Source organism: Ursus americanus, chromosome 11 (genome assembly GCF_024610735.1).
Source record: "Ursus americanus isolate L20-20 chromosome 11, mUrsAme1.1.p, whole genome shotgun sequence".
Classification (NCBI taxonomy): domain Eukaryota; kingdom Metazoa; phylum Chordata; class Mammalia; order Carnivora; family Ursidae; genus Ursus; species Ursus americanus.
In genome coordinates, this window is record NC_142137.1 from 64,440,908 (window position 1) to 64,464,527 (window position 23,620).

Genomic DNA, 23,620 nt, shown 5'->3' on the forward strand with positions numbered 1-23,620 from the left:
CTTGAGGCACACTGAGCATGAGTGATTTGACATGTGCTTTCACGACCATTAATGGAATAGTAATCATGAAGGTTTCTGCCGAAGTCGCCCGCGAGGAGGGCGTGCCTTAGCCGGGCCATGGGGCCGACCACGCGGTGACCCAGCACCCTTAGCTCCTCAGGGTTTTGCGACAAAGGATGGTTCTCCTGCAGTTCTTCATGGTGGCCACTGTTGAATTTGGGAGGTTAAGGCAGCTATGGTAGGATTCTGCCATCCAGACTGAACCTCAAAAAAGTTCTTTTACATTGTTATGGACCTTTACGGGATAATGCCTTCAGATGGCCTTCCTCACACCGGTCTCCTGACCCCATGAAGCTGGGGGGGGGGGTTAGCCCCCTTTAAAGGTGAGGAAACTGTAGCCCAGAGACATTAGATAACCAGCCCTGGCAAGGCTGGGATTTAACCAGATGGTCTGTTCTATTTTTGCTGTCTGTTATCTGCGTTTTCTCCAGGAACTGGGAATCTTGAGCAGGCTAATTGGAAACTAGTTTTTTTTTTTTTTTAATTTTTAAAAAGATTTTATTTATTTATTTGATGGAGAGAGAGAGCACGCACCTGCAGGAGAGCTCTTAAGCAGGGGGAGGGGGGCAGAGGGAGAGGGAGAAGCAGGCTCCTCACTGAGCAGGGAGCCCGATGTGGGGATCGATTCCAGGACCCTGGGATCATGACCTGAGCCGAAGGCCGACGCTTAGCCAACTGAGCCACCTGGGGTGCCCCCAGAAACTAGTTTTTTGTGGGAGGGGGCGGGGGTTTTGGGGAGAGGTGGAGTGGAAGGCGGGTGGGTTTGCACAGCCTTGGCAGAGTAACGAGCTGCTGGTTTCTGGGTGAGTGGTAAAAAGATGAGGGAACCATGTCAGAAAAGGGTAGGCTGGGAAAAGAGCTTTCCAGATGGCTTAGTTTGTTTGCTTATTTTCAAGATTCTCTTTTCCTCTAATGAAAAAGAATGGCTGTTGTCTGGTTTATTGAGAATAAATCCACGCATGTGTATTCTCGGGTGTGGACAGCATTGACCCTTGAGGGAATCTGTCTAGTTTTCGTTCCAAGTGGGCAAAGCTTACAACCACCCAGGACATCTGTAAACATATAGCCTTTTCTTTTTCTTGTTCTGATCAGTCAACTCCGTATTCCTGGTGTTTCCTTGGCATAACCAGATTTTCCCTTTTTTGAGCTGTGTATGTTTGAGATTGTGTGTTATGCACAGGAAGAACTTACGTGTACATTTTCATTGCAGGATCTCTCGGGAGGCTCTGAGTCTTCCACAACCTTGGCTTTGATAGGCATCTCACGCTTACTCAATCTTAGGTCGACAGCGTAGACTCAGGAAATGATTCCACAGAGCAGCTGTAGGCACAAAGCCTTGTTTAATTGAGTAGAATATGGGTATTCTGTCCAGTGGCATTTATCTGCATTCTTTTCTCTTGTCTAGAACTTCTTCCCCTTCAATAATCTATTAATTTCTCTTCTTAAAACTTAGGGAAGATTAAGAATTTTACGCAACTTTTATTTTTCAGGCCAATGTATGACTAAATTTTTGGTTGCATCCAGTTCAACGCCCCTGTGCGGATACGTTCTGGGTGCAGAATGCGCTGTGTGAAGGTCCGAGAAGACTTAGAGCCACGAAAGACGGAGCCTCTGCTGTCATTTGTCTCAGCACCAGGGGCGTGGGGGTGTGTGAGAGCACCTAAAAATGACTGTCCAGTGAGCTGGGCTTCACTAAGTGCTACATCGGGGATAGAGGACAGTAGCCTCCTTTAACTCAGTGGAATTGGGGTAAGAGGGAAGGGAGCAGGAGAGACTTCATTAGAGAGGGAGCGGGTAGCTTGGAAGTAAGGTTGAAGGATGTGTATGGTTTCCTCACTGGAGCTGTGAGGAAGGTGAAGCAGGCAGGGGAACTTGACATGAGAGGAGCGTGCTGCTGCTTTGTGGGGAATGTCAGGGGAGCCATTTTGTTCCACTAGAACTTGGTGTGTGCTGTAGAATAACAGGAAAGATTCAAGAAAGTTCGGTTATATCCATTTTGTGGGGAGGTAACTGGCAGGTTGATATTTCTATAGTGCAGTGGTGGTGAGGCTGAAGCCAGGTGTTTAGGGTTCAAATCCCCATGGTACCACCGTCACAGCTCACTGTGTGTACTTGGGCAAGTTTCTAGAATTTTCTGAGCCTCATTTCTCACTTGTTACCTAGAGGGTCAGGCCAATGCATGAAGGGTTGTTAGATAGTGAACTGACAGCCTGCGAAAGCTTATTCCATCCAGTGGCTCCTGACTGCCTGGCTGGCTTAGTCAGTAGAGCATGCGGGTCTTCATCTCAGGGTGGTGAGTTCGAGCCCCAGGTTGAGTGTGAAGCCTACTTAAAAAAAAAAAAATCCATCTGGCCCCATGTAAGACCGCCTCTCTGATGGAGAGTAAAGGATGGGAACAGGAGGAAAGCGAAGGATACTTGTGAGCTTGGACTTCTCTCATCCCTCTCCCACCTATCTCTCTTCAGTCACATTTTTCCTCTTCTGCTCTGAAAGTGCCAAGATGAAGTTGCTTTGCAGGAGTATCCACTGTTTGACTTCTTGACGGGGCTTCCTGTGTGGTTTCTTACTCCACAGTGACCTCTGCTGGGGTATTAGTTTGATTCGGAGCGAGCCTGGTTTGAGAGCTGGGGTCTGTACCTTCAAGACAGTACTTGCTTGTTGCTCATGCACCTGGTTGAACTCACTCCCCGGAGGAAAAGTACCTGGAGGTTGAATCGGAGAAGGAAGAACGATCTGTATGAGATAGGACCCTTCAGGAGAAAGTCGGTGCACACTGGCTCCCTGCTCCTTGGCTCCAGGCATCTCTTCCTCTCTTTTTTTCTTTTGGTTTGGCACATGAGGTTGGTATTCGTTCTGGGCTATGATCATCTTCCAGGAAAATATACAAAAAGTGACAGATCCATGACAGATCCAGAAACGTTCCTTTAAAGACAAATACCACATTTTTAAAAAGACAACACAGAAAAACTGATTCTTCTCTTGCTTTTCCTGAGCCTGTTCTTCTGAAATCTTCAGTATATCTGTTCTAGTTTTTTTTAAAGATTTTATTTATTTATTTGAGAGAGACAGTGAGAGCATGAGTGGGGGGCAGAGGGAGAAACTGGCTTCCCGCGGAGCAGGGAGCACAACCTGGGTCTTGATCCCAGGACGCCGGGATCATGACTTGAGCCCAAGGCAGACGCTCAACTGACTGAGCCACCCAGGTGCCCCTCTATTCTAGTTTTTAAATTCAGTGTGGGAGGATTTTTTGCTTTTTAGGAGGGTTTTTTTAGTGCATGAAATTCAAAGTAAAATACATTGATGATAACTTTATGAAAAGTAGGATATAATGTGATAGTATTGAAAGTAAGATTTTCTAGTGTTTAAGGTATTTTCACGTCTATATATTTTTGCTTGCAAATTCTGTATTAACTACACTAATATCCCCTTTTACAGAATAGGAGACAAGGCTCAGCAAGGTGAATGTCTGTCCTGCTGATTACATGGTAGAGTGTGTAACTTGAACATCAGGTTTTTTTATTTCAAATCCCCAGGTCTTTTCTTTGCCACTAGACCAATGCAAGAATCTAACCAGAGGACAACATTTCTGAGTGGCTTAATACATGTGAACTATTTTAGTTTATAAATCATGGAGGTTTCATGTTAGCATGAGATCATTGAATTACTGTGATAATGGGGTCCAGGGAGTTAAACAGCTTTGGGAAAAACTTCCTTTTAAAGGTAGTATGTTTGGGGATGATTTCTAAGAGTGTCTAGATGTGAAATAGCTGACAGAAAGAAAAAAAATGTTCCCAGGATTAGGTACTGATTTTAAAAAGCGAGTAGAAATAAGAAGAGAAACCTCAGATTAAGTGCAGTTCGGGTTAGGGTGCGGGCAGGCAGGAGTGGCCATAAACAAGACCCTATTAAAATTCACGGGGATCAGGAATGCAGATGTCACAGGGCACCTGTCACGCAGCAGTTCTAGAGCAGTGAGAGTGGATACCCAGCACCCTTGCGTCCACTGGGTTGTGTTCAGACTTGGGCTAAGTGGCGAATGGAACGTGGCTAGAACACTGGATGAGGAGTCCATACTCTTCTGGTCAGCCTTTCTGGGCTTCAGTTTCCTGTGGGGTAAATGAATGAGGAGACACTGCACTTGTCTGCCCCAGAGGGTTGTAAGAAGCCAGGCACAAGGAATGTATAAGGGCTTACTATAAACTATGCCACGAGTCAAGGGGACATTTTTTTTAGTGGTATCCGTGCTTGTGTATCAAATCTGTATTTTCTTGTGGTATCTGAAAACAGGTGGATGAACTGCTGCATATATACAGTTCAACGGGCGATGGTGTTCCCCGGGACAACACGTGGGAAGTCCAGACCTACGTTCATTTTCAGGATAATCAAGGAGTTACTGTAATGATCAAGCCAGAGCATAGAGTAGAAGATATTTTGACCCTGGCGTGCAAGGTAATGGATTTTGCTGTGGAAATGCATCTCGGTAGAAAGAGCATTAATGTTGCATCCCTGTGCCTTCTAAATCTCTGTGGTATTTAAGACCTCACTTTCTATACTAGGGAAGAGATCACCATCTATTGATCATCATGCATATTCATGGACATACTTATTAGTTTAATTAGCATTCTCCTCCTCCATCTTTTAGAAAAGTGAGTGATTGGGTTATGGCCCCTTGCCTTCATGAAGAACTTGAGCTCTTTTACTGAAATTCTTTATGCACCTTTACGGCTGGAAAAATTATAAAGACTGTTGGTATTTAAGTTCCTTGGAGACAGTGCCCTGTAAGAAAGTGCAGTAAACTTTGAAATAGTTTGGTTTACTCCTAAGCAGTTTTATCTAGTTTCTCCAGATTAAACGAGTAACTTGATCCTGTTCACAGTTGCTTCATGGAGATTGTTACGAGATGGTGTTTTACTCATTATTCTAACTGGGTTTTGTTTCTGAAAAGAATGCTTACGGCAAGTCTTAGAGAGAGCCAGCTGAGGCTCTCATCAGAGCGGAGGTTTTTAATCCACCAGGTGGCGCAGTAGAGCTGAACGCTAAAGTTTTCAGAGAAAATGCCATCAAATACCTGGAATAGTCAGAAGAGGCGTGTGGACTTTGGTAACTCTTTACCGTGTACACTTAATAGTTGTGAATAATCTTTAGTTTTATCTTTTAATATTCTCACTTTGACTTAAGTATTAGGACACCAGACATTTATGGATGTAGCTTACGTTCTTATGGATCTAATGTTCTTTTACTCCTTTATGTAAGGTTTTTATTCAGACAACCGACAATACTGTTTTCAGTCAACAACATGAGTTATGACATTCATAAGACTTGTGACAGAGGATGCCAGAGGTCGGAGTGGGTCATTCAGACCCAGTTAGAGCATAGGCCTGAGATAATTTCTGAATGAGTGAATGAGTACGTGTATCTACATTTTTCTTTTGAAACATTTTTGGAGTAGGAAATTCCTAATTTTGAAGTCTGTAGAATGAGATTTTTCACATTTCACCCAATTTCTCTACTTCAGTAATGAGAAACAACTTAGGCAAAACCAGCGTATAAGATGATAGTATTTGCTGAGATGATAAGATTTATTCTATCAGCTAATGTACTACCATAAGTTCTTAAAAATACATCTCTCACTTTTAGTCATAAGCGGTGTCATTTAGGAAAAAGCCAACTTAAAAATAATTATTTGTCCTGTCAATCTTTTTTTGCACATTTAAATTTCAGCTCTTACATATATGGGTTTAAACTCCACACATTATATACAGTATTTCCTTTAGAAATTTCCACTTTGATTTTTAATGAACAATGATGAATTTAGAAAGAACATTTAAAATCTGAATAGCTGTCTTTTTTCTTTACAGATGAGGCAGCTGGAGCCCAGCCACTACGGCCTACAACTCCGAAAACTTGTAGATGAAAACATCGAGTACTGTGTCCCTGCACCATGCGAATTCATGCAAGAACAGGCACGTGTACTTGAGCTTTAGAGAGGGAAATCTGAACCACAGCCACGGCCTCTTGATTTTAAAAGTCTGTAATTTGTGGGGGCGCCTGGGTGTCTCTGTCGGTTAAGTGTCCGACTCTTGATCTTGGCTTGGGTCTTGATCTCAGGATGGTGAGTTCAAGCCTGTGTTGAGCTCCACGCTGGGTGTAGAGCCTACTTAAAAAAAAAGGATGTAATTTGTAGGGGAGGGGCAAATTCTGTTTTAATTTGGCATCTAGTTTGGCAGTCATTAAAATACATCTCCAAAGGGACGCCAGGGTGGGTCAGTCCGTTGAGCATCTGACTCTTGGTTTCGGCTCAGGTCCCGATCTCAGGGTCCTGGGATGGAGCCCAGGGCGTCTGGCTCAGCGCTCGGTGGGGAGTCTGCTTCTCCCTCTCCATCTGCTCCTCCCCCAACTCCTACACGCATGCACACACACATTCTCTCTCTCTCTCTCTCTCTCTCAAATAAAATCTTTAAGAGAAATGTCCAAGGTATCATGACATTAAATTTATTGATTTTGTTGTTTTTCCATTTTGTAGGTTTATGATGAAATAGAAATCTTTCCGCTAAGCGTTTATGATGTGCAGCTCACGAAGACTGGCGGTGTGTCTGACTTTGGTAAGCACAGGAGCCTGGTCCCAGAGCTGTGTTGTCCGTCCCTGTCTAGTTTGCGCCAGTATCTTCGGACCTTATTTTTTTTTTCTTTACCTTTACATTTCGGTGTCAACTATGACAGTAGTTTCTGAACTTCCTCTCTCTTCCTTCATTTCTATCTATTTATATTAGGCTCAAAAGATACTAGTATTAGGGGAAAATGCCAAAGTAATTGAAAGAAATGAGTCTAAAAATTGATGAGTTTGAAAGGATGGTAATAAGACTCACAGAACGAATTTACTGTGTGCTGGGTGCTGTTCTGAGCTGAGTAACTCCTGATTCTCCTCCGTGTCTTTGCGATGAGGGAGCAGAAGGCCGGCAGAAGACAAAGCATAAGCTGATACCCTGCAACCTGCTTCCACCCCCCACTCCTGGGTGGGACACATGTGACATTCTTCCAGGAATCCCCCCAACTGTCTTAATGCCTTGCTAGAAGGGAAAAACAACCTTAACTTGACAATGGCAAGGCCTGGGCTTTCCTGTGAATCTTCTTTGACATATGAAAGTCCTTTCTCAACCTCCCTTTTTCCTTACCTCCCCAAGCCCATAGTATATAATCAGCCACCCCTCACAACCGGGGCAGCCGCTCTTTCTGCCCACGGGTCCTGTCCCTGTGCTTTACCATTTTGTACCAAAGACGTCTGAAGAATTCTTTCTTGGTTGTCGGCTCCAGACTCCACCCCACTGAACCTCACCTATATTCCAAAACTACATTATTTGCTCTCAGCTTTTACTGGCCAGCCGGCTGTGGCGCCCTTCACTGCGTCCCCTCACCCGTTCCCTCCTCTCTGGATATCCGCTGTGGCCTCCAGGAACTAACTAAAGGTCTAACTTTCTTAATGAAGGCTTATCTGATTGCTTTACCTTCAGCTTAAAAATTAAGGGTCAGTATTATCCAAGTCACTTTGTAATATTTGATTTTTGCATTTCCATTTGTTTCTCTTTAAACTTGACTTTGAGCTCCTTATGGACCGGGCTCATGTCTTAAAGTTCATTTCGATATGTTGTTCTGTCTTTTACCCTGGGAACTCAGTAATGAGATAATGATCAATACATATCTCCATAAAAGACTATTTCTTGTCTTATTGAATACATCGATATAATTTTTTTCCTTAAAATGAATCCAGCTGATCAAATTCCAGTGATTGAATATGTTAGTTTTCTTGGGATTTGTTCTTTTTTTTAAATTGATACAATGGGCATGTTCTTTGTTTTTTAATTTACATAGTCTATTTTGACCCAATGTAATGTTGGTTTTCCCTCTGAAGTCATCTTAGCATTTTGTCTATATTCTATTGCCCTTCACTCTACTTTCCTTGGTGGGTGTTTGCGCATCTTCTTTGTATTTAAGTGACTGAAGGACTGAATGAAGATACTTGCAAAGATGCTCTGTGGTGATCACAGTCTGCTAGGCTCTGCCGGAGGCACAGGGGAAAAGGATGGGGGGAGCACATCATTCTTACTGTCAAAGAACTCCCAGTATTAAGGAACCAAGACTTGGAAACAAGTGCTCCCAACTGTGGAATCAGAGAGAAGGACGCACCCAGGTGAGGGAGATGCATTTGGAGGAAGGGCTGTCTCACCTGGGTTTTGCGTGCAGTCGCATTTAGGGCACGTATGGTATCCATCCGGGCGGTTTTCCACCGCCTTAAAATGCCTGACCCCATACGGAGTTGTTTCTTAATGAATTATTTTGTATTGAACTGAATTTAATTTCTTTCAATAGAGTATTTTTGGGTTTCAGCTTCTAAAAAACCGTAAATGGTGGTGAAGCACCCATAACAAAGTTTACCATCGTAACCATGAAGAGTGGTTAAAAGTGACAGCCCAGTGACATTAAGTACATTCCCAGACGGTGACATTAAATACGTTCAGAACTGTTTTCATGTTGCAAAACTGGAACTCTGTCTTCTACACAGTCTTCCCCCAGTTCCTCCTTCCCATTCCTTGCGAACCACCCTTCTGCTTTCTGTCTTTGAATTTGACTGCTCTCCGTATCTCACAGAAGTGGAATCATACAGTGTTCGTTCTTTCGTGACTGGCTTATTTCACGTAGCATAACGTCCTCAAGGCTTGTCTGTGTGATCGCGTGTACGGGGATCTCTTTCCTTTTATGAGGGCGTATATAATTCCGTTGTCTGTACGGACTGCATCGTGTTAACCCACTCATCTGTCAGAAGAGGGTCAGGCTGCTTCCACCTCTTGGCAGTTGTACATAACGCCGCTCTGAACATGGGCGTAGCGTCTGCGTTTGAATAAGGTCGTGCGCTCAGCTTGGAGCTTCAGCTCGGCACGTGCCTGTCTCCCTGCCCCCGCCGGAGAGCTGTGCTTTCTCAGTACCTGCAGCTTGACTCCTTGACACAGCATGCTTAGGAGAAGAGATGTTCAAGGGCATACTGCTGGCTAAGTTGGAGAAATCCGTGAGTGTGCTGAACTTTGACTTGTTTTCTTCTTTTATTGCCACTCGCAGGGTTTGCTGTGACGGCCCAGGTGGACGAGCAGCAGCATCTCAGCCGCATCTTCATCAGTGATGTTCTCCCTGACGGCTTGGCATATGGAGAAGGTCCGCGCGGCACAGAGTGTCTCTGTTCTCTCTTAATTCTGAACTATGGAATGCAGTCTGCCGAGTGAATGTTCTCGTTACAGTGTTGTCAGAAAATGGTTTCTCCTAGAATTAAAAAAAATAGTTTAATTGAAAATGCATATGTGCGCGTGCACACACACGTATATATGTGTATATAGAGAGAAAGAGAGAAGGGGAGTGTAGTTGTGGGGGGTGTTTTGAAGGAGAGTGTGTAGTACACAGAGACGGTACAGTGCATGTATACAGACAGATGGAGAAAGGAAACAGCCAGACACAGATAAATGTTATTTCCCACAGCATTTAACATCAGGTAAATAGAGGAACAACGAATTTGAATGATGGTCAAATGGTTTCCCCCCCCCCTTTTTTTAAGATCTATTTACTTTGGAGAGAGCGTGCACCATCAGGAGGAGGGGCAGAGGGGAAGAATCTCCAGCAGACTCCCTGCCCAGCACGGAGCCCACGGTGAGGGGCTCTGGCTCACGACCCTGAGATCATGACCTGAGCTGACATCAAGAGTCGGACACTCAACCAACTGAGCCACCCATGTGCTCCTGGTTTTCTTTTTCAAACTGTTCCTTCTAGGGGCACCTGGCTGGCTCAGTCCGTTAAGCACATGACTCTTGATCTCGGGTCATGAGGTTAAGCCCATGTTGGGCAAAAAGTTTACTTAAAAAACAAACAAAAGCAACCCCCAAATTGCTCCTTTTAATCGCAGCCTTGAGAGAGCTGAAATGTGTTATCAGTGGCATCCGAATACTGTGTGTTTTGGTCTTGTCTTTGAAGACAGCAGCAGGACGGTCGCTGAGAATGCATGGTTAGAGTTTGTAGGTGTCCTTCACCTTCATGTTAAAATACTTCTCTCAGTAATCTCTCTTTCTTTGTTTCCTCTTCCTTGTTCTCAGGGTTGAGAAAGGGCAATGAAATCATGACCTTAAATGGGGAAGCTGTGTCTGATCTTGACCTGAAGCAGATGGAGGCCTTGTTTTCTGAGAAGAGCGTTGAGCTCACTCTGATTGCCCGGCCACCAGACACAAAAGGCACCTTGTGCTCTTCCTGGTCAGACAGTGACCTGTTCTCAAGGGACCAGAAGAGTCTGCTGCCCCCTCCGAACCAGTCCCAGCTTCTGGAGGAGTTCCTGGATAACTTTAAAAAGAATACGACCAATGGTAAGGCTTTGTTCTTTCTTCCTTCTTCACTGCTGGTATCAACAGCAGATATTTTTAGGCTGTAATTTTGCTTGCAAACTTAGATCTTTAGGCTGTTCAAGGAATATTTTCTCATTTATTAGGAGAAGAACACAGATGCCAACCAAGTAGATTTAATCAAAATTTCATGCACTGTAGAAATTATAACACTGTCACGAAAATAGAAGATAAATTCTGCACAAAAGAAAATTCTTTAAAATTACAGGAGCTTTAAAAAAAATCACCCGGGATAATTTTGTATTGTAATTGCTTTGTGATTGAAGGTAGATGGAAGCCTACATAAATGACAAAGTTTGATTTTCTGTTCAGTTGAATCTAAGGCAAAAAACATTTTGCCGCAATCTTTTGGGTTCTTAGAAGAGTTGGTACAATTTAATTCTTTACCTCTTTTGTTAAGTGACTACTTTCTCAATAAACTGCAAACTTTTCATGTAGGTCATAAATTTTAAAATTTTGCCAAGGCTTAAAAATGAAAAGTTGTATGCCAGCTTATTTTTCTAAAAGTAAAATTTCCATATGAGGAAATAATCTGAAGGTCTGGATTTCTGAATTTATTGATTCACGCATAATTCATATGTAGCTGGCAAGTAAATCAGAGGCTCCTGCTGATCCTGAAAACCTGTAGCTTCTGTCCATATTCCTGGAGGAAGCTGGTCGAGCCCCCCATGAGACAGAGCATAGGGTCTTTACGTGCTTACAAAGATTGATTGATTGATTTATAGAGTGTGAGCAGGAGGTGGGGCAGAGGGAGAGGAGAGAGAATCTCAAGCAGACTTCTGCACTGAGCGCAGTGCCTGATGGGCTCAATCTCAGGACCCTGAGATCATGACCTGAGCTGAAACCAAGAGCTGGGTGCTCCATGGACGGAGCCACCCAGGTTCCCCCACCCAAAGGAGCTTTTATACTTAATTGCAGTGATAATGGATTTCCAATTGAAATCTCTGCGTGATTACTAGAAATGAATGAAAAACACAAAAAGAGGGGTTGCTCAGATAGATTTAATTATAAAGCAAGTTTATTAGGTCATTTTTGGAATTAAAAAATCAGATGTAAGATTTGTGATTCAATAAGGTGTCTAGTGCTTTCTCCTCTTGGGGCTTCACTCCAATTTAAAATGCCATTAAATTGACTATTGGCATATAAAAGCGGATATCATAAAGCAAAACTCATGATGGAACTAATTAATTACTTGGTTATATTAGGGCCATCACTCAGTGACCCTGGGCTCTGTGCATTCCACATAATACATGCATGTGTCCATTTGTTGGATTCATTATTCTTGAGGGATACATTCGTTGCCCGTTACATCTCTGTGTATTTTATCATAATAAGAAATGACTGCAGAGTCTATAACACTTTCGGTACTGCGGGAATGAATTTCTATAGAAAGCAGCAAAAGTCGCAAGTTTACTTTTCTTTCTTTTTTTTTTTTTAATTGTAGGGATCAAGTGGGTCAGCTAAGCGTATTTACCCCTTTTTGTTTGCTTTGGCAGAAACAATTCAAAGAGGTCCTGGGTCAGATAGCCATTATATGGGGCACCTGGGTGGCTCAGTTGGTTAAGCATCTGCCTTGGGCTCAGGTCATGATCCCAGGGTCCTGCATTGGGCTCCTTGCTCAGCAGGGAGTCTGCTCCTCCCTCTCCCTCTGTCCTCCCCCCTGCTCATGCTCACTTGCTTGCTCTCTCTCTCTCCCATACTCTCCCTCTCTCAAATAAATAGATAAAATAAAGCAGGCTTCTGAAAGAAGAAGATAGGCATTATATTACTCACCTTAGGGAGCCATTCTAATGGGCGAAACCTTCATAACTTACCCAAGACCTGCTGGTGTCTGTGTATACAGATGGCTTAGCTGGGTAGACGGACAGTGCTCTTCTCTAGCTGGTGGTCCTGCAGGTGCCTACACAGTGGTCCTCCTGCCCCCAACGGAGCTCTGCTGCAGCCAGGAGAGAGCCGTTGACCCCTCCCTGGTTTCCTGGCGAGGCCACGCGTCTGGTGGGGCAGAATCACTCTCCCCAGGAGCTCCCCGCCACCCCCTGCCTGCTCTTCTGCTGTCTGTCTGCCTCACTGTTCCATAGTAACGTGTTTATGTGGAAAACACCACAGCCATGATGGGCGGCTTCCCCCACACTGCAAATACAGAATTTGTTTGTTTTCTTTTTGAAGTGAAGCTTGTGAAGGAAGAAAATGCCTATGAGTGAACATCTCAGAAGGACGTCTGTTTTTAAGGTTGGGGGAAAAGGAAATAAGGGGGTGGAATTGGGAGATAAAAGGAGTGAGTCCCTCATTTGTGCGTAGTATCGAGATTGTGCTCGAGAGCCTGCGTGGGTGAAAGGAGAGGTGAGGTGGCACAGTGACAGGGTGACAGGCCCCCCGCCTTTGAGTCTGACGAGTCCTGGCTGCGCTTGCATGGGTGCGACCTCGGGGCAGCCCTCAGCCGGGGAAGCATGGGCGCCGGTGGGGGACCCCCGAGCTTCCTTACCCACTGCGGGGACAGTTCTGCGGTGCATACCACGATTCAGCAGGGGGGCCTGGTAAAATTGAGCCCCACTGCGTGTAGCAGCCTCGTTTTCACACCTTTTATGGGCTTTCTCCCCTCCTGGTCTCATCTTCCCTGTGCTCTCCCTTGGGCCTCTTGGGATCACCTTCCAAATAAACTTGTAAACCCATGTCCTCGGCTTGGACTCTGCTTTTGGGGGAGCCAATATGAAGACATTGAGCCTTAATTTCTCATCTGGAAGATACGGTTTCGCCCCTCACCCAAATAGGTCCCTCCGAGGGAGTCCACATCTGTGTGTGTCTGGCCCAGCTCCTTACATGTCAGCAATTCCAAAAATGGGATTCTCTTCTTCCCTCTCCTGTGCAGCTTATCGTTTTATGAAAAATTATCTTGCTTTACTTTGGCGATGAATCAGAAACTGGTAGTCCCGTTGTCTTGCTAAGAAGGTTAAAAGTGACGCAAAGGAAAGAACTTAAATGAGTGATGAGCAGTTTTTCACTCAACTTTGAGTTACACGCAGAGTCTGCCTTCCCCTCAGTTTCGTGTTCCCTCGGCATGACCAGAGGCAGCCCTAGCCCAGTGCTTGAAAAGAAGGAAGATTTTCTCATTTTGTTTTCCAGAGAAGTCAGTCCTCTGTTAATAAACATCTGGTTCTCTGGAAAGGAACACCTGTGTTTTGTCTTGTTTTGTTTTTCTAAATAGAAACAAGAATATAAGAAGATAAAGGAAGAAGCTGCAGGGTTTTTTTGGGCCTGTCTTGACTCTCCGTGATGAAGGTTTACCGATCCCATGTCGGGTGCTTAAAGCGTGCGAGGCCCTGGGAACAAGCTACGTTGGGTTTAGGGCTTTGGGTCTACTTTTGTGTTTGGTCAGGTATCCAGAAATTTATATTTGTTAACTTTAGTCTCTTGATCCGGTTAGAGCAAAAAAACCAAAAAAACAAACCCCCCTTCTTATTTACCTATCTGACTAAAAAGGTGCTGGCAACGGTAGTAGGTCCCGAGGAGCCTGGGCAAGGATTGTAGCTTGCTCTCCAGCATCTTTGCTTTTCTAGAAAAGCATCCTACTGGAATTTGAGACTCATTGATATGTGCCTGGTTAGGGAAATGCTCTCAAACTTCTGACGCTGAAGACTCCGCTGCTGAGCTCGGGAAAATGCGCATGCCTGGGGGCGGCTGTCAGAGAGCCTCCTACAGGAGGTCTGGGGTAGTGCAACCTGGCTCCCTCCTGTGGCCCGGCGGGCGGGGGGGGGCGGGGGGAGGCATTAGTCTAAAGGAGGTGCGTCTGACCCTGAGAGGTAGGACCTACCCTTTCTTGAACCCTCGTGTGCCAAGGGTTTGAGGGTTAAATGAGATTATCCCTGCGACGTTCTCAGCAGGTGGTAGCTGTGGTGTTTGCAAGCTGTGACTCTCTTGCGGGGGATTATATGCCCCAGACCACCACCACTGTCCTCAGTGGCTCAGAATGCAGCCGGCTGACCTGTGAGTTCGTCTCATTTGTGCCACAGCCCGCCCTCAGGAGACACTGGCCCGTTCAGCAAATTGAGTGCCCTGGGGAGCCAGGAACTTCCTGCAGTCCCCGGCTTCCCGTGACCGTCCTGTGATCCTCTGTGAAGGGCGGAGCAGACAGGAACGCATCTAGAACAGATATATGAGGTTCCTTGGTTTCCTTGGACATGAATTGACCATCTGATTCTTGCCTCTAAGGGTCTTTGTGTTTGAGTTATCCACAGCAGAAAGAGAGGAAGCGCGTATGGGCTGTATTTGACTGGAGCGGAAATCTCATCTGTAAAGACCGACCATAGAGAGCTTAAGGTTGCAGCTGGAATCCGCCGAAGAGGCTGGTGGTAGTTTCGAGCCAGCAGGGCCGCCATGGAAGGGCTTGGGCGTGCCAGCCCCTGATTATCCCGGATTCCTGTTCGTGCTGTTTTTGCGGTTTATATTGAAAATCCCTTTTCTAGGGTATGCCATCTTTTGAGACATTCCAGCAGCCTTTAGAGAGAGTGTTATTGGGCCTAGAGTTTCTGAACCAAGTCTTTCTGTGAACTTGGAGCGTGTTGTGGCTTTAACGTAGTCTCCGTCTGTAAACAGTGATTACCACTGTGCCTGAGGGTTGGGGTGCTTTTCACAGGAGACGGAAGAGAGGGGACCTAGGTTCCTGCTCCCACTCAGACAGCATCAGCCCAGCAGTGCTTAGCTGATGATGAAGGTAATTGCAGCCTGAGGTTCTTTTTTTAATTCCCCACCCGGTGCTGAATCACTCTCGTTCTGAATTGATGTGAGGAGTGTAGGTCCTTAAGCTCCAAGAAGCCACTTAGATGCAGATTTGCTCTTTGGAAGGAATTGCTCCTGGGACTGCGTGTGTCCCTTCCACAGCTTTTCACCAGGGGCACGGGGCGAGGGGGTGGAATTACAGAGCCGCCTCTGATGTGGCCAACCCACTGATTTCCTGTTGATGAGGATGAGGGCATTTTGGCTTCCGCAGCCTGGTGTCGGATGACGAACAGCACGTAGCTCAGGGGATGCTCTGTTTGTGCGCGAGACTGCTGTGAGTGCGGCCGGCCGGCTGGCGCCCCAGATCCCCACATGTGAAGACATAGGAGTTCCTCAAGATGGTTGGCGCATTAAAAAATTTAAAAGAAAATGAGTGTGAGAAATAGACCGCTTTTACCAGGACACAGAGAACGTTGGTCTCAGAATCTTCGTTGCTAAGAAGGGTGCCGAAGGTCCTTGTCAGTTTCGTTGGTGGGTGTGAGTGCGTGGTTTTCTGTGAGCAGAGCCGGGAGTTGCACCTTGGGTATGACTTCTCTTACCAAGCTTAGTGTTGTTGGGGAATTAGGTCCCTTTTCTCCTTCTTCGTCCATCATTTGGTCACTTGTTTATTTAACAAATAAGCAATAACGTTCTGCTACATGTTGTAGGTACATAAAGATGAATTAGACATTATTTTCTAACCTCAAGAAGCTTATCGTTGAGTGGGGAAAGTAAAACGCTTGTAAATAATAATTCACCATTAAAAAAACCCTTTTCAATAAAGAGCGTTAGAAGACCAGCTCAAAGGTAGAGTTCCCACTGATTTTTCAAGATGTTTATTTTGAGCAAAGGGTCCAAAAGCACCGCAGCTGGAGAGTTACCTGTGTGTGTGTGGGGGGGGGTTGTAGTGTGGGGTCCGGAGGGTGTTTCACATACAGCAGCATGTAGAGCTCACCTGGCTAGTGTGTGAATGGGAAGTAAAATTGGAAAGTCTGTGAGGGCCAGATTGTAGAAAACTCTAAAACCCTAAAACGCAGTAATTTGTAACATGTCCTGGCCTGTATCTGAAAAAAACACAAAAAAACAAAAAAACTGACAAGTATGGCATTGCTTTCTCCTACCTTGTGCAAAATGCAGAGGATTTGTAAGGTCACTTCTTTTCTTTCTTTTTTTTTTTTTTTTTTTAACAGATTTTGTTTATTTGAGAGAGAGAGAGCAGGCACAAGAGCGTGGGGGAGGGGCAGAGGGAGAGGGAGAGGCAGCCTCTTTGCTGAGCAAGGAGCCCAAGGTGGGGCTTGATCCCAGGACTCTGGGATCATAACCTGAGCCGGAGGCAGATGGTTTACAGAATGAGCCACCCAGGTCCATTGGTCATTGTCTTTAATGACCAGAAGTCCTTGCAAAAGAAATACTCAAATAAATGTTTTTTTCTTGGGAAAGAATGAATAAATGAATTACTGTCGGTGTCCTATAAAACCAAAGTGCTCCTCAGCACGTGAAGCCATAGCCAGGAGAAGCGGTCCTCACAGTGGTCGTTAGGGGGGGTGTCCTGCTGGCTTGTGGTAGTGGGTGCCCCACAGCAAGGAGGATGAGGCATTGTTGGAACTGAGGGGGAAGCTGGTAAATAAAGTCTGCCACCATTTTGAGTTAAAAACCAGTTTTACAGTATCTCTCGTAATAGTAAATGGAATTCATCTTTCAGGTAAAAATCTGCAGAATTTCTCTGAAGAACACTGTGAAATTTACTGTGGGCGATGTCCCTTTTACTGGCCCTTTGAGAGTTTGGGGGGGCTGGGTCAGATCTAGCCTCCCGTGCAGGCAGGGTGAGCCGCCTGGAACGGTTAGGTGTGGTTGGAGAGAGGAAGCCTTCTAGGCTGTTACATAAAAGAAAAAAAAAGCTCTGACTGTTCCTGTGGCTATCGTGAGTCCTGAGTGCTGAATGCTGCTTGTCCGCATTTCCATGTTTGTTCTTTGTAACGGGCTTCAAAATGAATTATACTGCTGACTTTTTTCTTCCTTGTGAAGGAATTGAGACCATCAGGGAGGGCCATGTGGGGATATGTCCTCTTGAGCTTTCACTTCTAGAGACAGCTATGTTGTGACTGTGTCTTCCATTATTTGGATCGGTAATACATGTGCTGGTGTGACATCCCCGCAGTGCGAAGGGTTCAACAGTCAGAGCTGTGCAGGGAAGTGGTTAAAAGCGTGGCTACTACGCACGCAACTTGGGGTCAGTCTTGCTCCAGGTTGTGACTAGCTGTGGGACCTTGGTTGGGCAAGCCACTTAATCTGTCTGTGCTTAGTTTTCACAACTATGTAAACTAGTGTTGCATTTTATGGGATTAATAAGCTAATATTTGGAAAGAACTAGATAGTGGCACATATAGCAAAGACCACATAAGCATTTAACTGAATAAAATAGGTGAATTTCTCTCACTCTGTACTTAGCCACCCACTGTCTCATCCAGTGGGAAGCATTGTTCTTTGTTTCTTTCTTTCTCGTTCTGGTCTGGAGACTCTTAAATGTTGGGGAAAATGGTGGGGCATTTTTCTGCTGTGTTTTATTGAATTACCTTCATGCATGACTATGGTAGGCAGATAAATCCCCACCAAGAATGTCCACATCCTAATCCCTGGAACCTGTGAATATGGCAAAACAATTTACGTGACAAAAGGAACTTCAGCAATGTGATTGGATGAAGGATTTTGAGATGGAGAGGTTATCCTGGATTACCCAGGTGGGCCCACTGTAAAACAGGCCAGAGAGTCAGAATGGGAGATGTAGTGACGTGAGGAGAATGGAGTGACGGGGACCTGTGAGCAAAGTAATGCGTGCAGCCTCTGCAAGTGGCAGAGACATGGGAACAGCCTCTCCCCTAGAGCCTCCAGATGGAATTCGGCCCAGGCAGACCCGTTTTATTAGTCTTCTGACCTCTAGAAATATAATACATTTGTATTTATATGTCAAGCACGGTGTTTGATGGCTGAGGTACAAAAATAAGGAACCATAGCCCCACCTTCCAGCAGCTACAGTGGAAGTGGGCAGATGTGTGAACAGCCAAGGGTCATAATCCACCATCATAACAGCTCTAAACTTGTGGGTCTCCAGGTTTTACTCCAATTTTACTGTGAAAATTATCAGGGACCCCCAAGGGCTTTTGTTATGTGGATTATATCTATCAGTGTTGACTGTATTAGAGATTTAAACTGAGAGGCTCCTGGGTGGCTCAGTTGTTGAGTGTCCAGCTTGGTTTCGGCTCAGGTCATGATCTCGGGGTCGTGGGATGAAGCCCCGTGTTGGGCTCTGTGGTCAGGGCACAGTCTGCTTGAGATTCTCTGCCTCTCCCTCTCTCCCAGCCCTTCCCCCCACTCACACATACACTCATTTAGAAATTTAGGAAATATTTATTAAAATGTATTTTAATGTAACAAGTCCATTTCATATTAACACAGCATATTTTTAAAAGAAAATCAGTGAGAAGAATAGCATTGTTTTACATTTTTGTTATCTCTTTAATGCGTGTCTTAGAAGACAGCTGGGTTTTGTATCAGCATCTGTGTTCAGCCTATTGCAAATGCTTGTTTTTGTGAAAGTGATTTGAAGAAAATCCAACCTCACGCAGATAATGTAGTTGGCAAAGAGAGGAGTATTTTAATAATCTTACAGGTAATTGTGAATATTCTTCTTTAATATTACACTAAAACTCAACAAGCGGTAGTTCCTTCAAGGTAAGTTGTATATGGTTTCGGAAACACTGTTGGTAGACCTTCCTACTTGCTCTGATTAAAGTCCATCGGCCTGACTTACACTTCGAATGGATCTTTTAGTCATGTGATTTTGTAATGTGCAATGGTTATTTGGAAAAATACTAGGTTGCTAGGTTATGCAAATCGTTAAAATATGGATGTTTCGTTACACAACATTAAAATCACATTCATTAATATCACCACCAGTTTCATGTGGAAAAGCCTAGATATATTGGGAAGCTATGGTGGTAGACACAAGTTTTCCAGGATTTGAATTTTTACTAGAAAGTTGGAATTATATCTACAATACTGTCCTTTTTTCCCTTGGAGATGACAGGCTCACTTTGTTCATTTTATGTTTTCATTTTTAAAAAAGATTTTGTTTTTATTTTAAGTAGGCTCTATGCCCAGTGTGGGAGTTGAACTCATGACCGTGAGATCAAGAGTTGCATGCTTTACCAACTGAGCCAGCCAGGTACCCCACACTTTGTTCATTTTAAAGGAAGTATTTTGTCAGTTTTTTTTTTTTTTGAGTAAAAATTGTTATTAAAAAAAAAAGCTAGCTCAGCTTGCAGCAGAATGATGTAAGTGCATTTTTTTTTTTTTTTGGCAACACCCATTGCATAAGAGCTATATGGATACTTCTCAAACATGTTCTCAAGGGTTGAGTTCTAGTAGAGTCCGCCATTTTTACTGCTTCACTGAGGACATTGTTAATGGATGCGGGCATGTTCTTGATGGAAGTGTGCGGTAATGGAGTCGATGGTGCCTGGTATGGTTGGTACTGCGGCTCTGACGGGTGCTACCTCATGAGCAGATCTACCCACGACTGCCCTGTGTCACCATTGCAGATGTCCTCAGAAAACGGCAGATGACATCTAGCATTATCACTGAAAATAATTTTGAACTTGCAGGCCACTGGAAGGGGTCCCGGTGGCCCCAGGAGTCGACAGACCACACTCTGAATGAAGGGCTGTTACAGCAGAGAAGGGGCAGCGAGAACGCATGTTCTGGGTTCTCAGGGCCACCTCTGAGGGACAGCCTCACTTGAGTTAAGCCCTGAAGAAAGAGTGCATTCTGGGCACAGAGAAGTTGCGGAGGGTGGGGGTCGGGTCTTGCTGGGGGGAGACGTATGAGTAATTCAGGGTTTCTGGAAGGTAAGGTGCAAATGGGGGAAATGGAGAGGATAAGACTGGACTGGTGAGCAAGGGCCAGGTCACAAAGGGTCTCGTGTGCCAGGCGGGGAAGGTGGTGAGGAGCCGTGGGACAGGGGAGGGGACCTGAACCTGCTGATGGGCCCACTGAGGAGTGATACAGTCGTGGGCCGGGCTGGGATGGGGTTGAGGGGTGGTGCTGTGGTGGCAGGGCAGTCCCTGTGCTTCTCTCCACCAGAGCACTGACGTCAGGAGGAGTAACTGTCCTTCCTCAGCACAGGGTCTTTTGTATCTTATCACTAATAAGTCACCAAACACATAAGTGGAGCCACTTGATAAAGATTTCCTCAAATGTATGAATGAATGAATCAAGGATATCCGAATGACAGGGCTTAAGCTTTAAAAAAGAAAAAACCTCCAAAGTCTTGTGTTTCCAATATTAACTTTATTTTTTAACAAGATGCTAATGCTTACATTGTATATAAAATGTGGTCTGTTTCAAGTGCTGAAGATAGGACTTGCGGCTGGGAAGGGAATCATGGCTTTGTTTAGGAGGCTGAATTTATGGTGCTTTAAAGAAATTTGACTTTGAGAATTTTTTCCATGAAGTTGGTAAATGAACTACAAAGCTTAATTTCAGTCTTAATCCTGAACTCAAACACTAAAGTTGTCTATGAAGTGAGACGTGCCATGTTCTTACCCTCTCCTCCCCACAGTGAGTACTCCTTACTCGTGAAGATGCCTGGGGTCGAGCAGAGAAACTAGGGGGTCTGTCTCTCTCTCTCTCTCTCTCTTTTTCCTTTAATTTACTCATGGAACAAATATTCAGCGGCTGCCTGTTCTGTGTCAGGCACTGTTTTCAGAAGTGCTGGAGATAGAGCCGTGAGCACACGGATCTACACTTCAGTGCATGGAAAGCCATATAAGCAATAAACATAGTAAATTATATAGTGTACTAACAGGTGGTAAGAGTGAGGGAAACAAATAGATCGGGGGAGGAGGAGCCAGGAGTAGAGCTGGGAACAGGCACCAGTTGTAACTAGGGCATCAGCAGCTGTTGGTAAGACCGAGGCACTGGAATGAGCTTGGAGGTGAGGGATGGAGCCTTGCGGACATCTGGAAGCAAAGCTTGCCCGGCAGAGGGGACCACCACAGGTGCCCCAAGATGGGGATGTAAGTGGCATGTTTAAGGATCAGCAGATAGCCCAGCGTGCCCGGGGAAGAGCCAGGGGACTGGGCAGCAATAGGAGGTGAGGCCCAGGAGGACAGGTGAGGCAGGATCAGGGAGGACTTGGTAAGCCAGTTCGAGGTCTGAGGAAAATGAGGGGCCATCGCGTGTTCTGGAGCAGAGAAGTGACATGATCTGACCAGGGTTTTCAGAGGATCACTAACTATGGAGAGGAGGCTGGAGGAGGCTGGAGGAGGCCGAGGGTGCTTTGAGGCTTTAGCAGTGACCCAGGCGGGGCACGATGGTGCCTTTGCCCTCCGTGGTAGCAGGGGAGGTACCGCCGGCAGAGCTTGCTCAGAGATGGACGGTGGGGTGTCAAGGAAGGCGAGGAGGCAAGGGTGCCTCCCAGGTTTGGGCTTGAGCAACTGTTAGGAAGGAATTGCCGTCAGCTTAGATGGGGAAGCTGTCAATGGAGTGGTTTGGGGGGAAGACCAGGTGTCGACTTTGGAACACCTTGTGCTAAGCCTCTGTGTTTAGAGCGAATATTCCACCTGCTTCCAAAATGGTTTTAAAATGACTTATACTGAAAACCCATCCGTAAGATTCCACAAAATTTATCAAAATTAACAACATAAAGGGAAGGGGAGACCATTTGAATGACAACATGCCTACTTTAGAGGTTTTCACTCACAGTACAGGGGCAAAACCGTCTTCCTTATGAGAAAATGAAGACGTTTGAAATAGTGCAGCAAATTAATTCCTTTCATTTCGATCAATTGAGTTATGATTTGTTGCATCTTCTAAATTTATTTCTGATCCTGCAATTCTCAGCTCTGATTATCTATTTATAAATGGTCTGTTCCCACATGAATCCTTTTTTTTTGAGAGAGAGAGAGAGAAAGCATGCTTGTGCACTTGAGCTGGGGGAGAGGGAGAGGGAGAGAAAATCCCAAGCAGGCTCCTTGCTGAGCGCAGAGCCTGATGTGGGACTCGATCTCACAACCCTGAGATCATGACCTGAGCCGAAATCAAGAATCAGCCGCTTAATCGAGTCACCTAGGTGCCCCCGTATAAATCCTTTTACCCCCCCTCCTTTTGTCATTAGCGTCTTTAACAGGTTACCAGAAACTGTGACCAAATTCGAATTATCCAATTTTATTACTTGTTGATAGCTCTCGGAAAACTTATTTGGAAAGAGACATATGAAACTGTTAGCAAAATTATTTTGTGGCTTTTGTGCAGAGCCCTGGCCAGCTGCCCCTGGAGAGCGGGCAGAGGCAGTCCCATGTAGAAACAGTGTGCAGAATGCCCCTTCCTCCCAGATCTCCCAGTGGGCTTCCTATAGAATCTGGAATTTCCAGAGAAGCACTTAGAAACTTCTGAGCTTGCTCTTCTCAGCTTTTCTACATTTATCTTCCAAACAATAATTACCTCGAAATTGCCATTTGTGAATTAATTCTGACTTTAATGCTTCGGTTGATGGATGGCCACGTCACACTTCTGTGAAGGTGAGGCATCATTGCATGGTGGTATTAGCAGAATTATTTGGATGTCTACTGAATTGTGTCATTATTATGTCACAAAAACAGCCGAGGAGAAAAGGCTGAAAAACGGTGATAAGAAGCCTAGGTTTCATAAGCTTAATACGTATGACCCAAAAATGCCAGTCATCATGTGTGCGCCAGCCAGCAAGACCCTAGCCCCGTGTGGCTGTTCTTTGATCTTCAGTAGGCCAGTATGTGTTCAGTGGGGAAAGAGGAGGAGAAGATTCAGGTGTGTATCAGGTGACTGTAAATAGGAATTTTATAATTTGTTTAGATCCCTGGGAATAGGAGTCGTCACAAAACCTATAAACTCGATTTTCTCACTTTGGGATTGTATTCTGTGAGAAGTGGGGGGCTGCCTTCACATCACCTTGGGGGGATCTTGGGCTCTTCCTCTTCTGAACTGTGAAAGCATTTTGTCTGTATATCTGATACGGAAGTTAAGATTTATTGCCTTGCAGTATTACTGCGTACTTAACATAATTTACCTACTAGATTGAAAATCCCTTGAAAACCAGAGACCTTGGGGTGCCTGGGAGGTTCAGTTGGTTAAGCATCTGCCTTTGGCTCAGGTCATGATGCTGGGGTCCTGGGATCCAGCCCTGCATTGGGCTGCCTGCTCAGCGGGGAGTCTGCTTCTCCCTCTCCCTCTGTCCCTCACCCTGCTCATGTGCGCGTGCTCTCTCTCTCAAATAAATAAAATATTAAAAAAAAGAAAAACGGACTTTTAGGAATACTAAGTTTTTAAAAAAGATGTATTTTGTTAGA

The 23,620-nt window shown here is 45.1% G+C and overlaps 1 protein-coding gene across 2 annotated transcripts in view; it reads left to right on the forward strand.

Moving 5' to 3' along the window:
* Nucleotides 1–23,620, forward strand: part of TIAM2 (TIAM Rac1 associated GEF 2) — a 216,159-nt gene that overhangs the window by 143,251 nt on the left and 49,288 nt on the right. For both annotated transcript variants that reach the window (XM_045805394.2, XM_045805395.2), the window contains 5 exons: nucleotides 4,348–4,509; nucleotides 5,919–6,023; nucleotides 6,584–6,662; nucleotides 9,169–9,261; nucleotides 10,188–10,451. In XM_045805394.2, coding sequence (XP_045661350.1) covers nucleotides 4,348–4,509; nucleotides 5,919–6,023; nucleotides 6,584–6,662; nucleotides 9,169–9,261; nucleotides 10,188–10,451 — 703 coding nt within the window. The remainder of the gene's footprint in view (nucleotides 1–4,347; nucleotides 4,510–5,918; nucleotides 6,024–6,583; nucleotides 6,663–9,168; nucleotides 9,262–10,187; nucleotides 10,452–23,620) is intronic.